The sequence below is a fragment of the Syngnathus scovelli genome, chromosome 14 (genome assembly GCF_024217435.2).
Source record: "Syngnathus scovelli strain Florida chromosome 14, RoL_Ssco_1.2, whole genome shotgun sequence".
Lineage (NCBI taxonomy): Eukaryota > Metazoa > Chordata > Actinopteri > Syngnathiformes > Syngnathidae > Syngnathus > Syngnathus scovelli.
In genome coordinates this window covers 9,502,377-9,526,366 of record NC_090860.1, presented here as the reverse complement: position 1 = coordinate 9,526,366, position 23,990 = coordinate 9,502,377, and the positions used below count along the sequence as shown (strand labels likewise).

Sequence of the window (23,990 nt, the reverse complement as noted above, 5' to 3'; positions counted from 1 at the left end):
CTGGGTCTACAAGCCGCCCCTCCCTCAGAGACGTCACACTCGGAGAGTATAAAGCTTGTAGAGCGCAGCAGTCGGTGCACTGAGTGGAAGAATAAGTCTGCATGCAGCATTGCCTACTCACCCAAGTGGAAGGATAGAGCGCCGTGCAATGGAGAGAGTCACCCGCGGTGCACAGTGTGCGATGTCCTAAGGGGAATGAAGAGTTGGACCACTAGATTTAATGAAGGCTTGAGATTCTTTTGCACCATGGCAAGGATTTGCACACGCGCAAAGGCGCACTTTGCTAAGATGTCATAGCGCTCAAGATCATGGAACTTCTCCAGGAACCGAACTCACTCACAACGTGAATGAAAAGAGGAAGGGAATTTGCACTCAGCGCGGTTGTTTCGATCTTTTACCTGGGCGGCTGTGAGCAGAGTGTGAACTATGAATCTGGCCAAAGCGCTTCTGTTGCTCCTGCTCTCCTGTTGCGTGACAATGGTGCTGTCGCTCTCCACTTGCACCACCGTGGACATTGACCATATCAAGAAGAAGAGAGTGGAAGCGGTACGGGGACAGATCCTCAGTAAACTCCGATTGACCAGTCCGCCCCAGACGACGGGTCCGAGCCAGGTACCGTTCCAGGTGCTGGCCCTCTACAACAGCACCAGGGAACTCATTGAGGAGCTGGGAAGAGACCGGCAGCAGAGCTGTGGGCAGGATAACACGGAGACCGAGTACTACGCGAAAGAGATTTACAAGTTCAACATGATCAATGGACCGCCAGAAAACAGTAAGTTTACTTTCAATGCGTTGCCAACCATCCATCATTGCCTCTCCAAGACGTCAGCAAAGTGAGCAAACTCCAAGTCACGTGATAAATTTCTCATCCACTGTACCAAACCATTCTAAATAGGATTAAACACAATTAAGTTCATGAATTAAATTGAATGAGTTGAATAAATGCACATTCCCAATCTTTTCTGATCCATTTACATATTTGAATAGAAATAAATGGTCACAAAAGTTGATAAAGTTAATTGCCATTTTGCAAAAGAGCGTTTTGTTGTTCAAAAACACATTTTGGGGTAGAAATGTCATTTTTGGGTAAAGTTAGTAAAATGGGCTAATTTGCGAAAACAAACGGTTTGGCAATCACTGGTCTAGTAGTTAGCATATTTGACTCACATTTGCAAAGTCTTGTGTTCCAATCTCCTCTCCAGCCCATTTAGGTGGAATGCCTTGGGTCAATAATGACTGAGAAACACCCGTCTATCGTGTATGTGTCCTCCAACCAACAGGTGACCAATAAAGGGTCAACCATGCCTTACATCCAAAGTCACCTGGGATAAGCTCCAATTGAGCTGCGACACAAATCAAGACAAGCACTATAAAAAAAAAAAAAAAATGGATGACTGAATGGATGTAGTATTTCTAGGAAACGTGGCAAAAGATTTAGGATGTTTGGAGCTACTCACAAATTGAGGATAGCCCTTAATCCAGCCAGCCATAAATTTTCTGTATTATTCAGGCAAGAGGCAGGGTACCAATGTCCCCTTGTAGGGTTACCTACCTAAGGGTAAATGTTTATTCCCGTATCAAAAAAATATGGCACGTGCATGAAGCCTATCACTAAGACCTGCAATAAATTAATGCACATAAAAATCTCAGCTACCTCAATAACACTCTCCAGTCATTTGTCATTTCAAGCCAGAAGGTATTCATTCAGCAAATAAAAATGCGGCCAGCAAATGAATAATTGTGGACTCAAGTCCATCTTTTCAAATGCTGTCATTTGTTTGAGCGCAGATTTTACGCGCGTGCAAAGGGGAGACCAAAGTAAACAGTCTAATTGGAATGAGCGCCATTCCTCATACATACCTCACACCAAAGCCATGGGAACTCCAGCCTAATTCTGACACATTCCTAAAAAAAAAAGGGGGGGGGGGTGACGGGGGGGTTCTCAGGCAGTTAGCTTTGACTATCCTATGCCAACTCCAATACCTCATTTCCATTTTCAGACTGCCAGTTTCCTAATATTTTTCATCCTCCTTTATAACTTTCTCACTCCTGTTAACCCATTCATCTTGTAGCATTTAGCGGCTGAAGCTATCCCGGTGTTTTTATCCAATTCCCATCCACACTGGTATTTCCTGTGTAAAACGTGCTCCATTTATTGTTCCCGACAGTAGGGAACAAAAGTCAACCCCCAGATGGATTTTTTTTTTTTTTTTTAATTTAAAGGTGAAGGGTGCTTTCGACCAATTCAGTGCAGATGAATAAGTGTTTACGCTGGGCTGTGACGTTGAGTAGAACCCACCAACCATTTGAGTCTTAAATCCAATTCGGGTCCCACCAAGTCATCCTGACATTCCAAACGTGTAGCTCAGAGGTTTCTACACTGGTCAGAGGTACAAGCGCAGCTCCCAAAACAAACACATGAGGTCTATAAGAAGCCGGACCGCTGATGGCCGCTTCTGGACGTGATAATACAAGACATGACCAGCGACATAAAAGCCCAAACTGCGCCAACGGACATTAAATTGCAATTTTCTCCTTTTTTCCATGATATAATTTTCAAGAAAGCCGGACATGTTTGGGCACGTTAGAACATAACGTCTGTCATCTTGATAATTCAGTTCGTTTTCATTCCCGCTGGATATAATGACTTTTACATTCGCTCTCTTTTGGAAGGTGGGACTATGTGGGAATATAGTCAAGTTCTTCACGCCCTTTTAAAAAGTTAAACAGAACCTTTTCTCTCATTCTTCAGGCAGCTTTTTCCTCTAGACACGACTACCGATGTCAAATATTTGCTATTTATAAGTAAAAGCTTTAAAAGTAATATGCAGATGCATCCAGGTTGGCTTCCACACCGTTTTGCCGTTCAAGTATTTTTTAAAAACTTTGACCTGGGTGTGTTGGGTCAGCAAAAGTGGTTTATTTGGATCTTTTCACAGCGCCTTATTGCGAGTGCATCTGATTTTTTACAACTGGAGGTTGTGTAACAGAGTGGATAATCACATCTGCACTGTCTTTTATGAGGTCAAGGCACTTCAGCAGCTGGCGCGCACCTGCAGCCTCGTGCTTCCTCTTTCCTTTGTTTACCCTTGCAAAGCTCTGGAGAGAATGACATCACAGACAATCCTCCAGGCGACAGGGGAAAAGAGAGGAGATTCCCAAGTTCTTTCCTTCATTCCTTTTGCTTTATCTGATGTCAGACGGAAGCAAGGATCAGCACAAGTTTGACCCTAAGACAGCCTTCATCGCTCATTAAGTAAAACACATAAATAATTCAAACGGTTGTTGAGCGTTTGAGTTCAACCTGAAGCATCTGCTTTCATTGAATTTACTTGGCCCTTCAATCTTGGAGGGTCCACTGTTAAAATAGTTGATGTGTGATAGTTACTTCACATAGTTTGCTTCAAAAGATTGTGTCAGCATGTGACTCATTCAAATATTGGGTCATAAAATTAGTAAATATGCTCCATTTTAATTATGTAAGCTATCCCCTCCGTTTGCCAACATGGAACAAATTACCTTTCAGACCTTTGGCAAAAATAAGCCATAATGTGAAATCCACCTAAAACTGTTGCAATGGGAAAAATGAGGTCATCTAAAAGGAAACCAAAGACTTGATTAGAATTTCAAATCTGCTTTTCAAAAAAAAAAGGGGGGCTTTCCGGCTCCAGTGGGGGTTCGAGCGGGACAACTGAGGTGGGGAGGGGTGAGCAGCTACTGAGGTTTCCTCCTCGTAGATTGCGTGGAAACACTGGGCAGATATACGGCCTGGGATGAATGCAGAAAAGGTCAACTATAAATAGGATAACGTTTGTGGAAATATCAGATAATGGCTGGGAGGGCGCTGAAGTAGGATTATGGGTCAAATGAAGTAATTGGAGATGTTTGCATGATGACATAAGATACACAGCTGCTTTTATGAGTTTCCATTGTATGAAAACAGCTCGAGGTGGGAATCAGCTGAGGGTGTGATAGCCTCGCTACGCTAAAGCCTCTAATAGAGTTGAAGCTGAGGGTAATAAATTAGCCAGAGCTTGGCAGTAAATGACTGTTTCCACTTGGCTCGTAAAATGTTTGCTATGTGCTTGTTTAGCTCCACACTGCATGCGCCTGGCTCGTTAAAATAATAAACTATACGTTAATATAATGAAAAGAAGGGTGAGCCTTGGGTGCAACAGGAAGCTCTTCAGGTGCAAGCACAATGCGGCCATTTATATCCTGCTAAATGTCGCCGTGCTACTTTATCAAATGTGCACGCGTCAGCGTTGTGTCGAGCTAGTTATAGTCGACTCGGGTTGTTGTCCTGTTTCTGCATCTAGCACCTCATATCCCTGAATGCTTTTTAGGAATATTTGAATTACTGTCTGAGCACCTATTGGGCTCCAAAGTTGATGGGGGGCATGTTCATCCGGTTTTCATTTCATTCTATGGACCTAAAATATATAATTAGTGAGGAAAACTAGATTGGTGAAAGTAGTAAGACTTGTGGTGGAGATTAAAATTTAAATTTAAAAAACTAAAATATTTAAAAAAATCTTGATGGACTAGAGAAAAAAGATGACATTTTTTAGATCAGCATCAAAAATATGTTATAAAGTACATTCGCACAAGACAGAAAAGAAAAAAAAAGGGATCAATACCTGAGTGGTGGAAGTGGACAACCCACACGATGCACGGCACTTTCTGGAAGGAAGCCATGCTGCAAAGCTACATCTGAGAAAGTCTCTGAAAAAATGATATAAATCATCACAAAATAAACATGTTCATCCCTGTAAGAATATCTGTGGAAAATAGCTTTTAATAATAATATAGCCAATGAGGTAAGAAGGGAATTTATGTTTCACTGAATTCTGCCAAGAGCAACATTTATCCTTGGGAGTCCCACATAAAAAGCTACCGTTGAGTCATGCTTTTCCATTTTACCTGCAGATGACCTACCCTACTGCCCAAAGGGAATCACCTCGAAGGTGTTCCGCTTCAACGTCTCTACAATGGAGAAGAACTCCACCAACTTGTTCCGGGCCGAGTTTCGGGCCCTGCGGATCCCCAACGCCAGCGCCAAGAAAAACGAGCAGCGGATCGAGCTCTACCAGGTGTGTCAACTTGCTCTCTCTCTCTCCCTCTGCCACGAGAGCCAACAGTACGAGCTGGCGAGGGGACGGTGAAAACATTTATATTAAGTCGTCCAACTCCCCCCAGAGTCTTCTCATCTCGAGTACTGATCTTTATTCCATGTGCTTGTAGACCAAATTAGAGCACATTTGAGAGCCTGCACGTCCATCTTTTGGCAGGATGAAATTACTAATCTTGCTTTTTTTTTTCTTTCAATTGAATATTGCAATCTGTCATTGTTTGATTGACTGAGGACTACCGTATTTTCCGGACTATAAGGCGCACCGGACTATAAGGCGCACCTTCAATGAATGGCCCAGTTTAAAACTTTGTCCTTATATAAGGCGCACCGGACTATAAGGCACACCATTAATGCATCATGTCAGATTTTTAATCCAAATCAAATCATTCTCCATTTTATCTTTTTTATTTCAACTTCAGACGCAACAAATTACTTTAGAATCACAAAATAATGATCCATAGTCTTTTTGATTCATGATTAAATAGTCTACAGCGGGCCACTTATGATTGATTTCATGACACAATTTTGAGAAAATTTTAGGTTTTTAGGTGCGCCTTATAGTCCAGAAAATACGGTCATTATTTTCAGCATTGAAGATATACAGTGTGAACTTTTGATTTGGCAGTCTTAAATTTACATATATGCTGATATATATTTTTTTAAATTTAGGGTTTGAACTTGATTTTTTTTTTTTATATCGTCTCACTTTTGAATTATCTGGGTGGGAACGTATCCCGCTCATGATAAACAAGGGTGCATTGTACAAAAGGAGGCATATTTGTCAAGCATCAAAGATTTTCCTCATTAATCTCCCATGAGAGACTTGGAATAATGATCGGGTTCCTACATTTCCTGCCGGGGAGACAAGTGGGGAGACTGCATCCCGCCTCTAAGGCAGCCGCTGGCCAGCTCTGAATGCAGACTGTCAGAGCGGCAGATTGTTTCCAGGGGCCCGCGAGGAGATAGTGACAGGGTCACCCACCGGGGGAGTAAATAGAGCTTGTCACTCGTTCGCCCACGCACTCTTCACGCCAGAGCTGGTTGGCAGAAGCCCGATACTGGCAGGACCGTTGTTCCCACAGGAAGCGAGATTAGATTCTGACATTGTTCAGGAGCCTAGTTATGCCTAGTGCCTCATGCTAATAACCTCTAAGGTGAAACACAATCCGTTACAGGATGCTGCTCGACCTCTTGATGTGTTCGGATTGCAAAAACAAATTTTGGATTGAGGCCTTTGCAGGTGGCAAAACCAAATCCTTCATTTGTCAATTTGGAGATAGCTACCAGGTTCACATTGGCAAGAGGGTAACACGCAGGCATTAACTTGCAAAATAGGGATATCAACGTAGCCAGTCACTTTTTCCATGAAGAGTAGACATTTGGCCCAAGGGATCCTGAACAGTCTGGCTCAGACAGACACTTCTGCTTTCTGTGAGTGAATTTTGCCTTTATGCAGCTGGGTCACATTTTCATCCTGTCTTGCAGATCCTCCAGAAAGACGACCCCAAAGCCAAGCAGCGTTACATCGGGGGCAAGAACGTTCTGACCAAGGGGATGCGCGAATGGGTCTCTTTTGATGTTACGGAGACAGTGAGGGAGTGGCTCATGTACAGACGTGAGTTTCGGGGCACACCAATTCTCTCATGCAACAGGATATATTTAACTGTGTTGTAAACATGACAGTAAATCATAAATCAGTTTATATTGGTGTTATGTGGCAACTTGTGTTTTGCTCCTTGCCCCTCAGAAACTAATCTTGGCCTGGAGATCAGCGTGCACTGTCCATGTCACACCTTCAAACCCAACGGGGACATTATTGAGAACGCCAACGAGGTGCTCGAGGTCAAGTTTAAAGGTAAATACCCCCCAAAAAAATCAAACTCGCCACCCAGGGAGATTTTCTACAATTGACAAAGAAAATACACTCGGTTTATATTTGCTTTAAGATCAAGATAACAAAGCAGATGGCTTGATTTGTCGAAACATCCATTGTTTGTTGACCTACACTGCGCTAGTGACGAGTACGATGATTTGTTATTATACGAAATGTGACCATTGCTTGGTAGTTTTCGTGCGACTGGAACAAAAAGGGCCTCTGTGGTGAGCCTCGGTTGTTGTCACAAATTATAAATTGGATCCATATGTTGCCTTTAAAGAGGGCAGTGGATTGAAAACCATAAATGAAAATCAAATCTTGTTTCACTCCTCTGACATTCCCTCATCGACGAATGAATGATTGAATACTCATCATTACAGTGTCTTTGATGAAGATAACGTCTCCCGCTCCGCCAAAGAAGGCAAGCCGAGAGCATGGGAATGACATCGATCTGGTATCTCACTTAGTACGAGGGGCCCCCGGGCCCCGGGTCCTGGGAACGCTCCGGAACGGGCTTGGCCACAAGGAATGTGCTGCCATGGCGCTCAGACGTTTGGCCCTAATTAAAGCGGGGCCAACATATCCACCAGCAGCATCTCTCTTGAGATATGTGCTGCTTTAGCCATCAGGCCGAGAGCGGACGAGCAGACAGTGGGAAGAAGGAAGTCGGAGAGCGACTGCTATTGAAGAGGGATGAAAAGTAAAGCCCGGTCTGGACATAACCTGCCCGTAAAAGCCAACGGTTGATTATGAATATCGTTAGTTGTAGCTGGCGTACCTTTTTTTTCTTTTTGTGTGACCACCTCACTTCCCCCCGCAGGTACGGAGCCAGATTTTGACGACCTGAGCCGCACTAAGAAACAAAGGGAGCAGCTGTACCCCCATCTCATCCTCATGATGCTGCCCCCACATAGGCTGGATGCGCACTCCTCGTCCCGCAGGCGCAAGAGGGCACTTGACACCAATTACTGCTTCAAGTAAGCCACGTTTGCCCACTTTTGATATTTGAGGGCCAAATTGGGAGATTTGAACCTTTAGAGCAGTGGGTCTTAAACTAGGGGTCACCGGGCTTTGTCGTTAGCTAATGTGTTCCGTGTGGGAACTCCGTATGTTACAGAGAAGTACAGAATATAAATGTCACACCCCAAGTATGAACGATTCACACATTCTGGTCAAAATTACGTTTGTTCTTCCCCCAAAATGGCAGACACGATGCAACAACGATTAAGTCGAAGCATGCACTAGAGCACAAAACACACGATGACATCGTTTTAAGCCATTATTCACGTCGCTGTCTCCTGTATATGATAAGCGGCATGTGTGTTATCGCGATCAAATTCTACGAGCTGCGAGCCAACATGCGGGATGGCAGGCAGGAAGGAAGACCTCGCGTGTTAATCAGCGAGACGTGATGACATGATACAAGTCGGGATCTGTCCCTGCAGCTACTAGAAAATGCTCGCCACTCTCACATGCCAAGCATCTCCTCGCCTGCCATATCCTCTTTCGGGCTGACAGACACCTGGGCTCACTGGGAAGGGAAAATAAGGGCACACCTAAGAGTGGAATTTGGGAACTTCTCTCATCTGTGGCAGCAAGGCCACAGGGAGGAAATAGTTGTGCTCCATGACCGTGTTGTTAAGAGCGCTAATCTCCTCTTCCCTCCTTGTGTGCAGCAATTACGAGGAGAACTGCTGTGTGCGACCACTTTATATTAATTTCCGCCAGGACTTGGGCTGGAGGTGGATTCATCAGCCTGAGGGTTACTACGCCAATTTCTGCTCTGGTCCTTGTCCTTACTTACGCAGCGCTGACACCACACATAGCACGGTGAGTCATAAAACGGCACAAGCTGGAGGATTTATCAGGGGCCATTTCAGGTTTTAAAAGAATCTCACAAGTCTTTCTGATGACGATTTACAACATAAATATATGTGACATTAAACAAATTCTCAACAGTGTGTGGATTAATATTTTTTTGTCATTATGTAATTTCTATTTAAATTTTGCATTGATCAGCATCTCTGGTGATCTTGTATGATGTCACATTATTATCCAAACTAATCCAGAAAATGTACATGGCACAGATGTGTTCTATTATATTGCCTATTTGCATACAATAGTATTGATATGATTTAAAAGGTGGGTTCAGTTGTATTCTTATCTCTGGCCTGTTCTCTCCACTTAAAGCTGCTGAGCCTCTACAACACCCTGAACCCGGAGGCGTCGGCCTCACCCTGCTGTGTACCCCAGGACCTGGAGCCCCTCACCATCCTCTACTACGTGGGCCGCTCACCTAAAGTGGAGCAGCTTTCCAACATGGTGGTCAAGTCGTGCAAGTGCAGCTAAGAGGCGTCAGGGACCTCAGAGACACCTTCCTGCACTACTCAGGAGCGGTCCAGAGGGATTTGGGGAGCCTCCGTTGCCCCACTACTTCAGTCTAGTCCTAGCTCCATTTCACTATTGAAAGGCCTGCAGACATTGGTAGCATCTGGCCCAGTTTGACTGATGTGGGTGCACTCTCAAACCCAACAGACCTCTTGATGACCATCACCTTTTTTTTTTTTTTTTTTAAACCAACTTTCTTATGTTTTTACTTCATATTCCAGCATTTTTGAACGGCTCGTACCTCAGCGTATTCTCATCCTGTTTTTATCTAAAGAGGAATGGAACAAAAATTGTCTTGGAATGACCACTGCATTCTTAAGGACAAGAGAGGATGGAAAAAAAAAAAAAAAAAAAAAACTGCCAGAGAAGAGAGACTGAACTCAGCATGACAGGACACATAGGACACGTTTGGATGTCCGAGCTGGAAAGCGATGCTGTGCTACACTGTGTATTTAGGATTAAATGCCGTTAAATAAAAAATGATTTTAGGAAAAAATGTTAAAAATGCTGGAAACCAATCTAGTTAAAGTCGTATTTCAACGGTGATGTTATTACCTCTGCATTGCAACGGGATGGTGATTCTAGGGATTATTTCAAATGGAAGTGAAGCCTTTCTTTTATACGAGAGCCAGTCATACTTAATCGACTGCAGGGGGGAGGGGTGGGGGGTGACGTGACCAATTCATCAATTATTAGTATTGGAATGGCAGAATCTTTGCCTGTATGCTCTGAATTCAATCTTTAATATCAGTGTTGTATGGTGGAGGTCTGCATGGATGTCAACAATAACTTGCATCATATTTTTTCTGAAGTCATGATTGAATCAACAGCGTTTGCTTCGAGGCAAACAATCAATCAAATTCCTAACGACTTATTAATATGCCGCTCCCTAATGATGACATTGATGTCACTAAGTGAACGATCCCTAACTGTAAATTATGTTGTGCTTACTATTGGAAACACCCTTTTTTCTTTGATGATTAAAATGACAGTTGGGTTGAGCTGTTTAGTATTAGGAATGTGGTGTTGTTTTTATTGTTGACTAATTATCCAGCACATTAATTTAAAGGGTATGATAAAATGCAGCGAGGCGACCGCTACAAAGAGCTCGTCAGATTCCACTTTATTTACATTAAGTGTACATTTTGATATGATCGGCATGTATTTTACTTTCTCCCTTTGCTACTAACAGCATCACAGATTCCCGAAAAGAACAGCTAACATATCCATGCACGATTGTTGTAAACAGTCAGAAATTGAACAGATTGTCTAAAATCTGCAGTAGCACAGTAGAACATACACATTCAATTTAGTTTCTTGCAATAAAGCATACCTTTACCGTAAAAAAACCAAACACATGACGTTTTACGTGACAACAATGCAATAAAAAAGTACCGAGATAATCCGACTATTACGATATGTGCAAACTAAACGCAACAACATATGAGAATGACGTGCGGAATTCAAGTTTATAATTTAAAGTGGTCACAAACGTTCATTACGCAGAATAAAACTACAGTTTTATCAACAAGACACCCTGAGTTACTTTTCTATGCATCCATTAGGATGCCGAGCTACATGTGCACAATTAACTTTTATGCTAGAACAATGGGGCCATTGTTCCAGCATAAAAGTTAATACTTTTACTTAGAAATACTTAGAAAGTTATAACAGCAATAATTTACTGAAAATATCAAACAAGGTCCATCCATAAAAACATCCACTTGTCAGTTTCAGCAACAGTAGCTATAATTAACCTCATCCATTTGGCCAGAAAGGATTTGGTAACTGTTTGTTTTCATCTTGGACTGGGAAGTCAGTATCTACTGCCAGGAACTTGTCTGCATGCTTACCATTCACGGGATGTCTCCAGTTGATGGTGGTGGCAGGCAGGGGTGGCTTCATGTGAATAGCTTGCATACTAAATGCCAGCCAAGCATCTGTTGAAAGCTATCTGCCTGTGAAATCTTTCCGAGGCATCGGTAGCACGGAGGGAATGAAGGGAAGGAAACTGTTGGCGAAGAGAGTGAACGCAGGCTGGAAAAGGCCATCTGATATTAGGCTGCACGACCAAATCCCAACCTGCGTCAAAGCTGGGAATTCCGTGCCTGGCACGCGATATGCCACGTCTGCGGCAGTACGACGGAGAGTCATGAGAGCCCGGCGCACTTTTTGTTGTTGTTCTTTCCCGAAATACTCCAGTGTGGTTACATGCAGAGACACCTGTCAGGCCAGCATGGTGGCAGGATGCGCCTCTGGTCACCTTGGTGTCATCTGGGTTCCTGGGCCTGCAGAATTTTGCGGTACACCGAAAGTCCTGCATGGGAAAGAAACAGAAATTCAAATGTACAAGAGAGGCTGCAACACATTTAATAACCGTCTTTCAATGATATCAGCATTTCTTCTTCCTCTGATTGGTTGATAAAGAAAACAGAAGTTACAAATAATCAGCACCTCCGGTGAATATGACGTGTGGGGGATTACGTAAGAGCAAGCCACCTGAGGTGATGCTGAGATAGTGCTTGGAAGCGGTGTCATGACATCATTCCTTCGATGAGCTCACCTTTTTGCTTCTGGTTAAACAGTCAACTGGTTTGGGTTATGATTATTGGAGGGGGCTGACAAATACCTCACTACAATGAAAAACATTAAGTGAGTGACTTGCTTTTGGCGACGTGGGGTTTGCTGGTAGCTATTTTACTGATTTATTTTTTTAGAATGGTGTCAAATGAGGGTTAGAGGACACCCAAAATGCTTGGGGCCCCCAGAAAGTGTTCACATTACCTTCTCCAGATTGATGCCCATGATCTTATAGACCGTGAAGCAGTAATGTAGTAAAAATATTGAAATGTTAGACATTGCCTGTGGACAGGGGGCAGTCAGAAATTTGAGGCTCTGTCAAATACATCATTTGGGGCCCAGCCATTTTAGTATCTATATTTTTTTATTTTCTGGTAGGGTGAGGGGGTAATTGGCAAGTAAAATAAATAAATTAAATTAAATCGGGGGACAATTAAAGTAATGTGATGCCCATGCAGCAAAAGAGAATCATAGTCACAATGTACTTTCAGCCAACGCACAAATTAAATATGCAAACATTCACAAGAAGCTGCTGTAGGCCACAACTCACATCCAGATGCTCACAGGCAGTCGAGGCCATGCCCATGAAGGCACAACTCCAGCAAAGCCAGATCATTACTGCATTGCGATTCTTCGGATTTTTCACCACAATGCTATTTTTTCCTGATTAAATAAATGTAACAAAAATAGTAGCGTGCTAAATTGATTCAGTAGCTTGGTCGCGGAACAAATTTAACTGTCAAGGTTCCACAGTGCTACTTTCTAAGGCAGCTGTCAGTCATGGGCCCTTAGAATCACATTTTTCAACTTTATTGCAACGCTGCCTGTGGAGTTAAGAGAGCTTTCACAATGATGCTGCACTCCAGAGCCTAGCAAGGGAGGGGGGGGGGGGGGGGGGGGAACGACTCTTTTGGATGTGCTCACCGCTCGGCGCCTCATCCTACCTATCATCTGACGTCCAGTAAAAAAGGCATTCTGAGTACAGTTTGAGCTGCCGTGTGCATTTGTGCTCCCAAACAGTATTCCCTTTCATTCCCTCTCTGCGCAGTCTGTTTATTTTGGTGCTCGTCTACGCCGCGAGGCCTGACTGAGATGGAAAACTGACTTCCAGGCCGATGACATGACAGCTGGAAGCGGCTTCCTGTAGCTCAGCGAAAGAGATAAAGGAAAAGCATTCGCCTTTCCGTCTCATTCCAGGCACCTCCTTTAATCACGCTTTGACAAGATGCACTGATCGTGTCAATGTACGTACATGCTGATGAGACGGATTCAATTGCCAGTACCATATTAATAAAAATGAGTGGGATGCAACAAGAATTGGGTATAAAAACTAGTCCCTGAAAATTGGCTAATTTCAGCATGACAAAAAAAAAAAAAAGGATGTAAAGTATGCTGACATTTTGATTTGTGGGGTAATTTGATGAAACCATTACAGATACATTACTAAAACATCCCGGGGAACATTTTTATTACATTATTCATCTGAACATGTCTCCTTCATTGGATACCTTTGTGGTCTTATGATCAATTTACATTCCAACAACACACCTGCACTGGCAACGCATGCAAGATAAGACGAGTTGAACCAAGTTGAACTCTCTCCTTCAGGTCAACATGGCTTCCATTCACTGCTTTGAGTTTTTCAGTAGCTTGCACCTGAATGAAGCGATGGCAGCCGGCAACACGCTTGATTCGCCTGATTCTGATAAAGAGTCCTCGCCCTGACACAATCCGACACTCACTCATTTCCTCCTCAGACTGAAGACAATAAATCTCCTCTCAGTCAGCGGCTGCAGAAGCTTGAGAAAGCTGAAGCGGCGCAGCTAGGCCAAGAAGAGGCCTGTACAACACATGCGACTCATATTTCCCCCCTTCAACTCGACAAAAAAAAATAAACAAAAAGCCCGCCTTTGCTTTCATGTCACCAAAATTGACAAGCCTAACACACCGGAGAGGCGGTTCGATTGAAGGTGCACAAAAGAAGCGTTGTCTGAGCAAATAGAGGAAGAGATTAAGAGAGTTTACAAGAGAGAGAGATAAAGGGAACGTGTGATTAATGGCGACTGACAGCTGATCACAGAGAATGCTCTCCATTTGCAGTCGCTGTCACACTCAATCAGTGCGGTGCAGTCATCTCACTGCAAAAGGTAAACCGGGCAAGCACAAAGGCTGCGGACCTTCTAATAACACCCTGCCCCCTCCGTCCACGCCTCTTTCCTCCCAAGCACCAGACTGGCTCTCTGTTTCTCTTCACTTTCATTGTCAATAGATGGGGAGATCTCCGCACTTGCTGAATCATTCTCCCTATTTCTCCTAAGCAGATAATCTTGCTTAATAAGCTAAATGAAATAATAATTAATCAACTAAAAGTACGAAAATATAATAATAAAATAATATTAATAATAATAAAAGGAAGCAGCCCATTGCACATTGTATTTATTCCTGCTGCTTCAGTAACAGTAACATTACTTGCTGAATAATTCTCACTATTTCTCCTAAGCAGATAATCTTGCTTAATAAAATAAATAAAATGATAAATAATCAATCAAATTAAAGTACTAAAATATAATAATAAAATTAATATTAATATTAATAAAATAAAAGGAAGCAGCCCATTGCACATTGTATTTATTCCTGCTGCTTCAGTAACAGTAACATCTCATTTGAATTATTTAGGACTGTTTGTGTTCAATCAAAAAAGAAAAATGGTGATAATTGGCTCACATTGAAAACAGAACTTATAAAGTGCAGGTCAAAGGCTTTGGCTGTTTTTCTTTAGGGTTTTACTCTTACGTGTAACATCTCCCTCGTGTGCCCCACACAATGGAAAAAAGTGTCTTGTAAAATGCAGAAGCTGCTCCCAACTGATCCAGTTACAGGAATTGATGAATTTATAAGATGTTTGTTGACCTCGACCAGTTTTCAATACTTTAAGGAGAAGAATGAAAATAAATGTTCTGGTCACAAACACACATTCACAGTGACAGTTACACACACACACACACACTCTCCAGACACACAAACTCGTTTTTATTTTGTGGGCGGCGCACAGCTAGCGTATTTTTCCGACAGCTCAGTTTGGACGAACGCGGGCTGATCTCTGCTTGGGCTTGACTGTGACACTCAAATGAAGTGATGAATGGTATGATTTGCTAATGTTAATGCTGCGATGGAAAAAGAGCCGTGATCAGACAAACAGATGTGCGGTGTATCGGTGAAAACTGCTTAATATCACCGGTGCTGCAATAACCTCAACACTTCTCGGGGCCGCCGGTTCGTGATGGAAAGAGCGGCTCAGATCCTGAAAGATGACGGGACACACGTGAGTGCAGAAAGCCACAAGTGCAGCACATTAGCCGCAATAAACCCCGGAGCTGGATTTTTTATTCTCTCGGTGCAAGTGAACAAGCTTTTGGCAAACGGAGAGTAAGTGGAACTGGGGGGAGAATTGTCCAACAGATGGGAATGTCCTCTCTGTTTCAAAATGCCATCATTGCTCAGCCTCTTTGATTCATCCTTCAGCGATGACATCACCTCTGCTAAGTTATTCTAATTCATCTAACTGCTTTTACACAACACCGAGGTAAAAATATCCCATTGCGCTTATCGGTCATCCGTATCCTGGCTGCCATCATTCACGCTGGCAACGGAAATTTGTGTGCACGTGCGGAACCGCAGGATGAGACTCACCTGATTTAGCAGAGATGGCTTCGTAGACCAAATGCTGCCCGTTGGTCAAGCTTCCATATGGCGACATCTGATTGGACAGCTCCCTATAAGGAGGTTAGATGCAAAATAATGACTAAGCATTCAAGATCTTAATTGATACTGAATGGAGTTACTTTTGCATTAATGGCGACATAAGGCTGTATAATGGTAATAAAGCGGCAACTTATACACACACGGGCATCTGTCTTCCACTGAATAGTGAATATGTGGCCTTTTACATGCTACGTTTATATCAAAGCGTTTCACCGAGATCCCTGCAGATTGCAGACATGACACATTACAAGAGCTTTTTTTTTCCCTCCAGAAAATCAAATAGCAAATGCAATAACTCATCGTAAATGTTAGCGAGGCGTGGAGCGGGAGCAGGCATGTCTGTAACTGTATACATTCAGTCTGTTAAGTATTTTTTGTTTGGAGCAGAGAAAGGAGGGGTGGGGGGGGGTCAATAAATAAAGCTTAGCGGGTATTAACCTCTCACCTCATGGCAGCCGCATGCCAGAAGAGCATTAACTAGGTAATGAGGGTACACACTGCCTCCTTGTAAGGGGCTGCACAGTTGTTCTTTCATACCATTACACAACCACAAATAGAATTGGCCCACTTTAAGAGTGGCATACTTTGACAGGAAGCAACTCCTTTCATATGGAGAGGCAGGGAGGAGGGGGTGGGGGGGAGTGACCTCAGGGGGTTTCACATCACTTTGACTATGTGCACACCTTGTAGCACACACAGGTAACCTGTCAGAATGTTATTTAGACCGACCAACGGGGATGGAATTGAACCATAAACACGTTTTTGGCAGCTTCGGCGTGTATACGGTATCCTGTGCAACCGTTGCGGCTGATTAATAGGGAGTGAAAGCGGCAGCGAGGTTGACATTAATGGCACTCCTGTAATTGTCACCTTATTAGTAATGCCACACGACAGCCCGCGGTTTCCGTAGCTACAGCTGCGACTCGGCAAAGCGTGCAAACAAAATACCAAACAGGCCCATTTATTTGCGCTACAAATTGCCACTTTCAAAGACTTCAGTGAAGTCATCCCGCCGTTAAGACCTCGCAGCCGAGGGGGTTGGCAGCTGCGGTATGTTGATAGAACGGAGAACCTTGCTCAACCCGACGTGATACCAACTTCTGCCGCACACGCGTCTGCCACATGTTGGCAGAAATGTCAAAAGGCGCTTTTTTTATTTCCAATGTTTGGGCTACGTTAGGGGAGATTAGATTTTGATTGTTGATTGTAACTTCATCTTCAAGCGGGGGTCATGTGATGCTGCCTTGGGTTCCTCATCCCCGACACCCAACCACTGGATATCTACATGCCAGAAAAATGGGCGTATTGCATCAGCGAGGGCATCCGGCATAAAAAAAATAAAAATGGGAGTTAGAAACATGACTCATTTTGAGCAAATGAATTGCGGCATCTTGACGCAATGGAATAACGTTCGATTTGTCTGCAACCAGTTGAGAGGGCAATTAATTCAAGCCTATCTAGTTTCCTGCATAAATGGCCTGTGTTAAATGCGTAAGTAAACAGGAAAAGAGCCAAGTTTGGTTGCAGAATCACGTTGAATCAGGTCATTAAACATGATTTGAGTCAAAGGAAAGGGATTTTCTCAGCTGCTTGACAGGTACTTCTCATTTTCTTTTGCCACCCGTCCATTTTCTATCCTTCTTATCTCCACTTTTTCACGATTATGAATGGAGCTCTCGGGACTTGCTCCGCATTTATTTAGCTTATCGCTCTAACTGACTACACCTTTGTGCAACAATCCCACAAGTGGAACATTCCTCTGATAAACAGATGAAATGAGCCAGTGTCGCAGTGATCAGTGGCACGTTTGTGCCGTACGGTGCGGCGTGCAGTTCAACTGCCGGTGAGAGGAAGGTGGATAACCTTGAAGTGGATGAATAAACCAAGCACAGTGATTCTATTGTAAGTCAGACAGGCTTAGGCGTACACCGGGATGAATATCAGATAACAGAAGGATAGGGTTGCCCCTAAAATGAGCGCTCGGAGGGAAGCAACTTATTATCCCTCCGTTCTCTGCAAACAATCATCTCCATTCCCCTGGACAGAGTTGAATTGTCTGTCACTCGTTTCCATTCTCTTTCTTCTTTCATTGTTTCCATCAGTGCTTTTTGGTCCTGAAGCTTCCGTTTTTCCCACACTCTCCCCTGTCACACTGGTCGACCACAAAAATGCAGGACGGAGGAGAGTGTTGGGGAAGGAGAGGGGAAGGGGGGGGCGGCTCTGGGGAGGGGAAGGTTGCTCTGGAATTCCACATGCAGTGGGTAAACACGGCAACTGCCAGGAAGAGACACACACATACACACACTCGGGAGCAAACACGGCACCTAAGCGGCTGCACTACAACCCCTGGGTTGCCCGTTTAACTATTAGCTGGCCGACCCTCGGACAGTCCGAGCAAGGTGTATGAATGAACCACGTCAGCAAACAGAGCACTTCCGTAATACTAACACACTCCCGTCAAGCCTGCTAACATCCACACTGTATGTAAACATGGAGGAATACATTGTAAAGGGAAAGGAGCACAGCTGGAACTTCACGGACGAATTTTATGAGTGTGATCAAGCCCTCGCACCTGCAGAAAGCATTAAAATAACATCGGAGTCCGATCACAGCGGTTTGTCTTTGTTGTGTAATTTGGCCGGATTCTGTAGTAATAAAGTCATAATGTGAGTTGGGGAACTAGCCGTTAAGCACCGTTTGACTTTTTTCCTTTAATTTTCCCTTCTGTGCTCTTCAGCTTATCTCCAAACCAAACAGGATTTAAACGGTGCTCCGAGCCCGGGCCCTTCCACTGAACCAAGTTGTGTTTATGGTTCAGGCAGAAATCGGGCCCGTGCGGAGGTTGTTTACTGAGGAGGCAGATCCACCCGGCAGCCAAAAAGACGTGGAGCACAGCACACGTTGGAACTCTCATTAGAATTAGATTTGTCCTCTTGAACTCCACGACGCTGGACGTTCTCACGCCAGAAGCAACACGAAGAATCGGTCGTATCAAAAGGCGGCGCTTACTTGACGAGGCGTGCTGTTGCCGCTTTCCTGATCGGGCCCTCTCGGGCCTCGCTGGGTGGCTTTGGGGCGAGATCGGGACGATCGCGGGTCTTGATGTGACTGTGATGGGGTGGTCCCGGAAAGCTGGAAGTCTTTGTGGGAACCTTAGCGTGGGGAGTGCTTGTTTCGTCTGAATGTTGATCCTATGGGACGAGAAGTTTAAATTAGATACTCGCCCTCCATTTTGTATACCAATTATACTGCGCAGGGAGGATCCGAGCAAACCTATACACTTGACTTGATAAGCCTAAAAACCTTTGAGTGAAAATTGGCAGCCATTATGTAAAACTCATATATGTCACCTTATTTTCCTCTACCTGGAATAAGTAACTGTGAGACTATTTTATCAGACTTCTCTCCGTTCGTATGCAAAGCGAGAGACCCCTGGGCAAGAGTTGAAAGCTAAATTCAAATTTACTCACAGCTATTTCCAAGAATGTGTCCAGCCGTGTGTATGGGGTGTCGAACTACTGCTAGCAGCAGGGAAAAAACTACACTAGATGTTTTGGGAGTCAACCAAGGAGGAACTACAGGGCGGAGTGATTTTTTTTCTTTTTTTTTTCAAGTCAGCTCAATATAATGAATGATACCGCTGATGTTACAGTTCAAATTGACGTTATATATTGAAAGAGAGCAAGATTATCTTTTTTTTTTTATTGCAATTGGCTGCACTAAAAAGAAAATTCTTCCCAGTATTTGTTTGCTTAAAAGGAGTACTTCAAAGACTTGGGTGGAAGAAGAAAAAAAAAGTTATTTCTGACATAATATTTTAGAGCTGCACTTCAATCCATCCTTACAGTGTTGGTTGAAGTGTTGCATGAATTCCAGCCCAATCTCATGTCGGTGTTATTTTCGCTCCAGCTTCATATGGTTACCTAAGATGCTGATGGTCTTCCAGCTTCACAGTACAGTAAGAGGTTCAAAGCACCGCAAATGGAATTGAGAATATCTGATGTAATTTCTGTGCTGATAAATGAGAATCTGAGTTTCCAGGTTGCATGGCCTATGGCTGCGTTTCAGCTTGAGCAAGGCCAGGAAGGGCACCTTTGTTTGGCTGCCAGGTGGCCCCGGGCCAAGCCCACGGAGGAGCCGCACAGTCTGCACCCAATAAGTGAAACGTGGTGCAGAGACTCGGAACAGCCCCCTTGACTATTTCTCCCTCCCGGAAACCCTACAAATATGGACACTCATGAGAGCCAGGAAGGTGCACTCGGGTAGCCAAATTAAAAAAAAAAAATGAATGAAGTCATGTAGTTGATGGGATGGTCTTGCACAATATTCCTGGACAGCCCTTAGAAGAAGAATATATTTAACAGGCAGTGAAGAGGTTGTCAAGATTGACTGTCAGGAAGTCGCAGATGGTTCGAATGAACAGGAAATGATTGCAAAGATTTGAGTGAGCGGTATTAAATATGGTGATGAAACTCTCATAATTAGACTCTCTCTTTCTAGCGACCGGATAGCTCCGGCATTTCATTCCTAAGAGCCATTGTAATGATTTTGTGGGCCGTTTTGTTCGGAGGACAAAAATGTAATCGGCTGAAAAGAGGATGATGAAAGAGTCATCACATTAAAGTGCCCAGCATGGATCTTGCGGAGCAAGCCAAGATAAACGTCACCTACATTGCATGAATTAAGACTCGGCTACGAAAATGAAAAAACAATGAGGTGGGAGAAACGGCATTACTGAGAAGCGCTTGGAAAAAAGTGCTTGCTTCCAGTCATTCCACACTGTAAGCTGTCCCATGGCACCCTCCTGTCTCCACTTCTCTCCATCCCTCGTGTTGACTCCACAAAATCCACTGGAAAATGAATAAATACGCTCCTCCTTGGGATCATCTTTCAGAGCCACTGTGCAGAAACATGGCGGGGAGGACTACGTGTTTTTCCCCACTCAATAAGTAAAATGTCTCACATCTTCAGAAATGTCAAACACAGGTGGGTAGATCCGAGAAAATTGCTCCATGGTGACACAACAGTTTCCATGTACAAAATAACACCTCAGTCACTCATGGGTAGCATTCCTTGATTACTTCAAATACAAGCCTGGCCGTGCAACGCAGCCAAACAATGTCGTTTTGAGTGAGGAGGCACGTTTGGCTCTTCAGGAATGAGCTTCTATGAGTCGGGATGTTCCCACTCAAGACCAAGTGGTTTGCAGGGAGATTCTCTGAATAGCTTTGGAAATGCTAACATAAAAGCTTCCCCTTCATGTGGGCGCTTCTTGGACAGCACGGCGCTTAGGTAAGGTAGTGTTTTTATTTTATTATTTTTTTGAAACATGAGGGAGTCATAACTCAGCAGTTCACGGGCAAGTCACTGGGATTTCATCTAAGTTAATTCAACAATCATTTTAACAAATTTTGATTTCAGTATTAAAATGAGCATCGATAACTTTTATTTAAAATGCTGAAAGCCACCAAATAATAATAAATAAAACTAAATATAATTAGAAATATATAAATGATCTATAAAATAATCTAAAATATTGTATACCAAATGAAATCAGAGAAATATTGTAAGATGATTTTGAATTTAGTTTTTAGTAGGTTATATTTTATACTATTAATAAAGTCAATTAAAAATATTTTTTTCATCAGTTACACGGTTTTTCGCCATTACGACATATGCGCTGTCAATATAGCAAGGGGTTACGATAACAAAGAGTTCTTTACTGTACGTACCTGCTGTCCACAATGGCTCTGCTCCAAGAATAGTCGGGGTGGAACTCTTTGCGACTGCAGTTGCTGTGTGGCAAACTGATTCTTTTTTCTCACAGGATGGCAACCCCGCTCAGGATTCGTCACCATCATGGAGCTGAAGCCGCTGTGGCTCTGCCTGTCACTGGAAGCCTCTCCACCATTCATCTGACCGTGACTTGAAAGCAAAAAGGTTTCAGACAGAAGTCGTTAATTCATTTCAAACTTAATTTCAATATCAATATTTCCCCTAACGTTTGATTAAATTTTCTTAATGTTTCCATTATAAATTGCATTGAAAAAAAATATGCAAGGGTGAGGCCTAAGAGGATTCTCTCACCTTATTTAAACAGTTTAACCTTCCATTATGTAGCTAGAAAATGATCTAGCAGCTCATATCAGGCTATGAGAGAGATTGGATTAAGTGTGCAAATCAGAGTCAAAGTCGAGGGCAAAGCTTGTGCAAACCGAAACCTTTTGCTTCAGTACTCCCAGACCTTCACGTTCCATTCACGTCACAAAGCCACAACCTGGAAAGAAAACCATTTGACAAGCACCACGAGTTTGTAACTGGATTATCTGTTATTAGAACTAAGCTGCCTTCATCTTTTTTTTTTAACCACTATTGCAGAATAGAGGAGACCGGCCGCATCCTCAGACACACTTATATTGAATCAATTGCTCCCTTATGACCCAAAGATTCCGGGAGCAATGGAACTAATTTAAGGAAATTTCATTTTACCTCATCTGTGGAACCCCTGGACCATATGTGGATGCACAATGACATCAACACCAAAAAAAAAAAAAAAAAAAGGAAATGGCATTCAACACTTTATCACTGTCTTTTCGGTCTTTGTGTTTAACCAGTAATGTCCAATGTTTTTATCGAGATAATAGAAGCGAGGGTAAAGAATATTATGCTAGTTTAAAATACAAATAGATGTAAAATACACTAAAATATGTGATAATTAGTTTTTAGATTTTGGACAATTGTATGCTGCCATTTTGTAGGAAACCATACAAGGCAGGAACTGAAATATAAATCAAGTTCTAGTTCCCTGAATGAGCCGACCACATGCTTGCATTGTGATTCTGTTTCTTTATGACAATTTTGAAAAGCCTAATCCATCACAGACAAAACAGCCTGTATGTATGGTGTGCCGCAATACTTTGGGCTGGCGGGCCCCTGCTAAAAATAATGCCCTAAAGAGCTCTATCGGGAGCAGTGAGGAAAGATTGGACAAAAATAGAGAGTGAAACTAGCCCAGTTGAGGAAATTAGATCCCAAAGGGGTCTTATTGAGAAAAAAAAAAAAAAGTGATTGAGAATTCCCCCAAATTCATTTTTCCACCAGCCAAACACACTTGCACAATAGCCACAGTATCTTTAGAAAAAGAAATTCAAGTACAGTAGTTGCATTGATTTTGGAATAACAATGTATGATAGCTATCTTGTGAAATATATTCCTGGCCTTGTGTAGCCAAAAGAAAACAAAACAACCCCCCACCCAAGAATTTCTCAGATCACATAATAGGACCTATTTTTCAACAACGTGTGAACAAACACGTGAAGGTCAATTTGTTTTTTTTCACTCCTGGAAACAAAAGCTTGTCTGTGAACATTTCAAGGTCAGAGGCCAGCGGACAAAACAAGAACCCGTTCTTTGTTTACAGCAGTCTTTTTTTTTTTTTTTTTTAATGAGTTAGTTGGACCACAGAGAGCTGCAGTGCCACAATTTTACTCCACTATGGGCTAACAATTTATCAACCACTAATTTTAGCTGTTTTGTTGAGATGCAAGGATAAAACCAAAGGGGGAAAAACAAATGAGTGAAAAGAACAGCTCTTGCAAAATATCCAAGACTTCCTGCCTGACTCCCTGCTGTGCTCACTAAGCTTTACAGTATGCTGATATGACTTCTGGTCAAACAATACAGCAGTGTCAGTCGAGCACATGTGCCGCATCAATCTAACTCAGTGCGAATGTGGGAAAAAAAAAGGACAATGTGGGATGACGTTGTACCACGGCATCTCAAAGTTCCGCCCGGACGTGCGGTGGTTTGTTTGAGAAAGTGCATCTTTTATTCATTTAAAAGACAAACTATTATTGACAACAATCATGAAGTGTGGCCCTACATGCATGTAGTAACACGGCACGCTGAATAGCATAAAACCGCCCGCCCTCCTATTACAACATCTGGCTCTAATCAGTCGCGAATAAAAACATCTTCTAAATTCAAAGGCAGGGAAGACATCAAGCCAATTTTGTGGAACTTTTGGTGAAAACGTTGAACTTCTTTGATGGCAGAGTTTTTTTAATAGTCGGGTTTGTTTGTTTAGCAAACTGGCTGATAAAAAATTCTCCGGAATGTCCCGACAATATTCGTTCGAGTCAAACAATAGTGTGACAAAGCAGGCGGACTAAAAATACCGCATGCACACAGAAACAATAGTTTAGATGTCTGTTTCTGCGGCGAGGGTGCTAATACAAGCAGAGACGAGCA

At 43.0% G+C, this 23,990-nt stretch overlaps 2 protein-coding genes and 1 long non-coding RNA gene across 4 annotated transcripts in view; 1 reads left to right on the top strand and 2 right to left on the bottom strand.

Annotated features, from left to right (window-relative positions):
• The first annotated feature begins 59 nt into the window (after window positions 1-59).
• On the top strand, window positions 60-10,417 carry tgfb3 (transforming growth factor, beta 3). Its single transcript, XM_049741461.2, has 7 exons — window positions 60-772; window positions 4,930-5,093; window positions 6,620-6,749; window positions 6,882-6,989; window positions 7,831-7,987; window positions 8,687-8,840; window positions 9,201-10,417. Exons 1-7 carry the CDS (start codon window positions 427-429, stop codon window positions 9,357-9,359), a joined length of 1,218 nt encoding a protein of 405 aa, XP_049597418.1. The 5' UTR covers window positions 60-426; the 3' UTR covers window positions 9,360-10,417.
• On the bottom strand, window positions 554-1,916 carry LOC137840939 (uncharacterized). The gene is made up of 2 exons (XR_011088116.1): window positions 1,168-1,916; window positions 554-887 (listed from the first exon to the last, which is right to left on the bottom strand). It is a non-coding gene; the product is annotated as an uncharacterized lncRNA (long non-coding RNA).
• Window positions 10,418-10,506: 89 nt separating the features above from the next.
• The window catches only part of ttll5 (tubulin tyrosine ligase-like family, member 5), a 35,260-nt gene continuing 21,776 nt past the window's right edge, over window positions 10,507-23,990 (bottom strand). For both annotated transcript variants that reach the window (XM_049741450.2, XM_068653041.1), the window contains exons 28-31: window positions 21,473-21,665; window positions 18,750-18,931; window positions 15,669-15,751; window positions 10,507-11,715 (exon numbers count right to left, since the gene is read on the bottom strand). In XM_049741450.2, coding sequence (XP_049597407.1) covers window positions 11,669-11,715; window positions 15,669-15,751; window positions 18,750-18,931; window positions 21,473-21,665 — 505 coding nt within the window. In that variant the 3' untranslated portion in view covers window positions 10,507-11,668. The remainder of the gene's footprint in view (window positions 11,716-15,668; window positions 15,752-18,749; window positions 18,932-21,472; window positions 21,666-23,990) is intronic.

Bases quoted from the DNA above. Each gene is read 5' to 3' on its own strand.
- tgfb3 (XM_049741461.2), top strand. From the start codon at position 427: ATGAATCTGGCCAAAGCGCTTCTGTTGCTCCTGCTCTCCTGTTGCGTG. The intron at 5,094-6,619 runs GTGTGTCAACTT...CCTGTCTTGCAG, and splicing joins AGCGGATCGAGCTCTACCAG to ATCCTCCAGAAAGACGACCC. The intron at 6,990-7,830 runs GTAAATACCCCC...TTCCCCCCGCAG, and splicing joins GCTCGAGGTCAAGTTTAAAG to GTACGGAGCCAGATTTTGAC.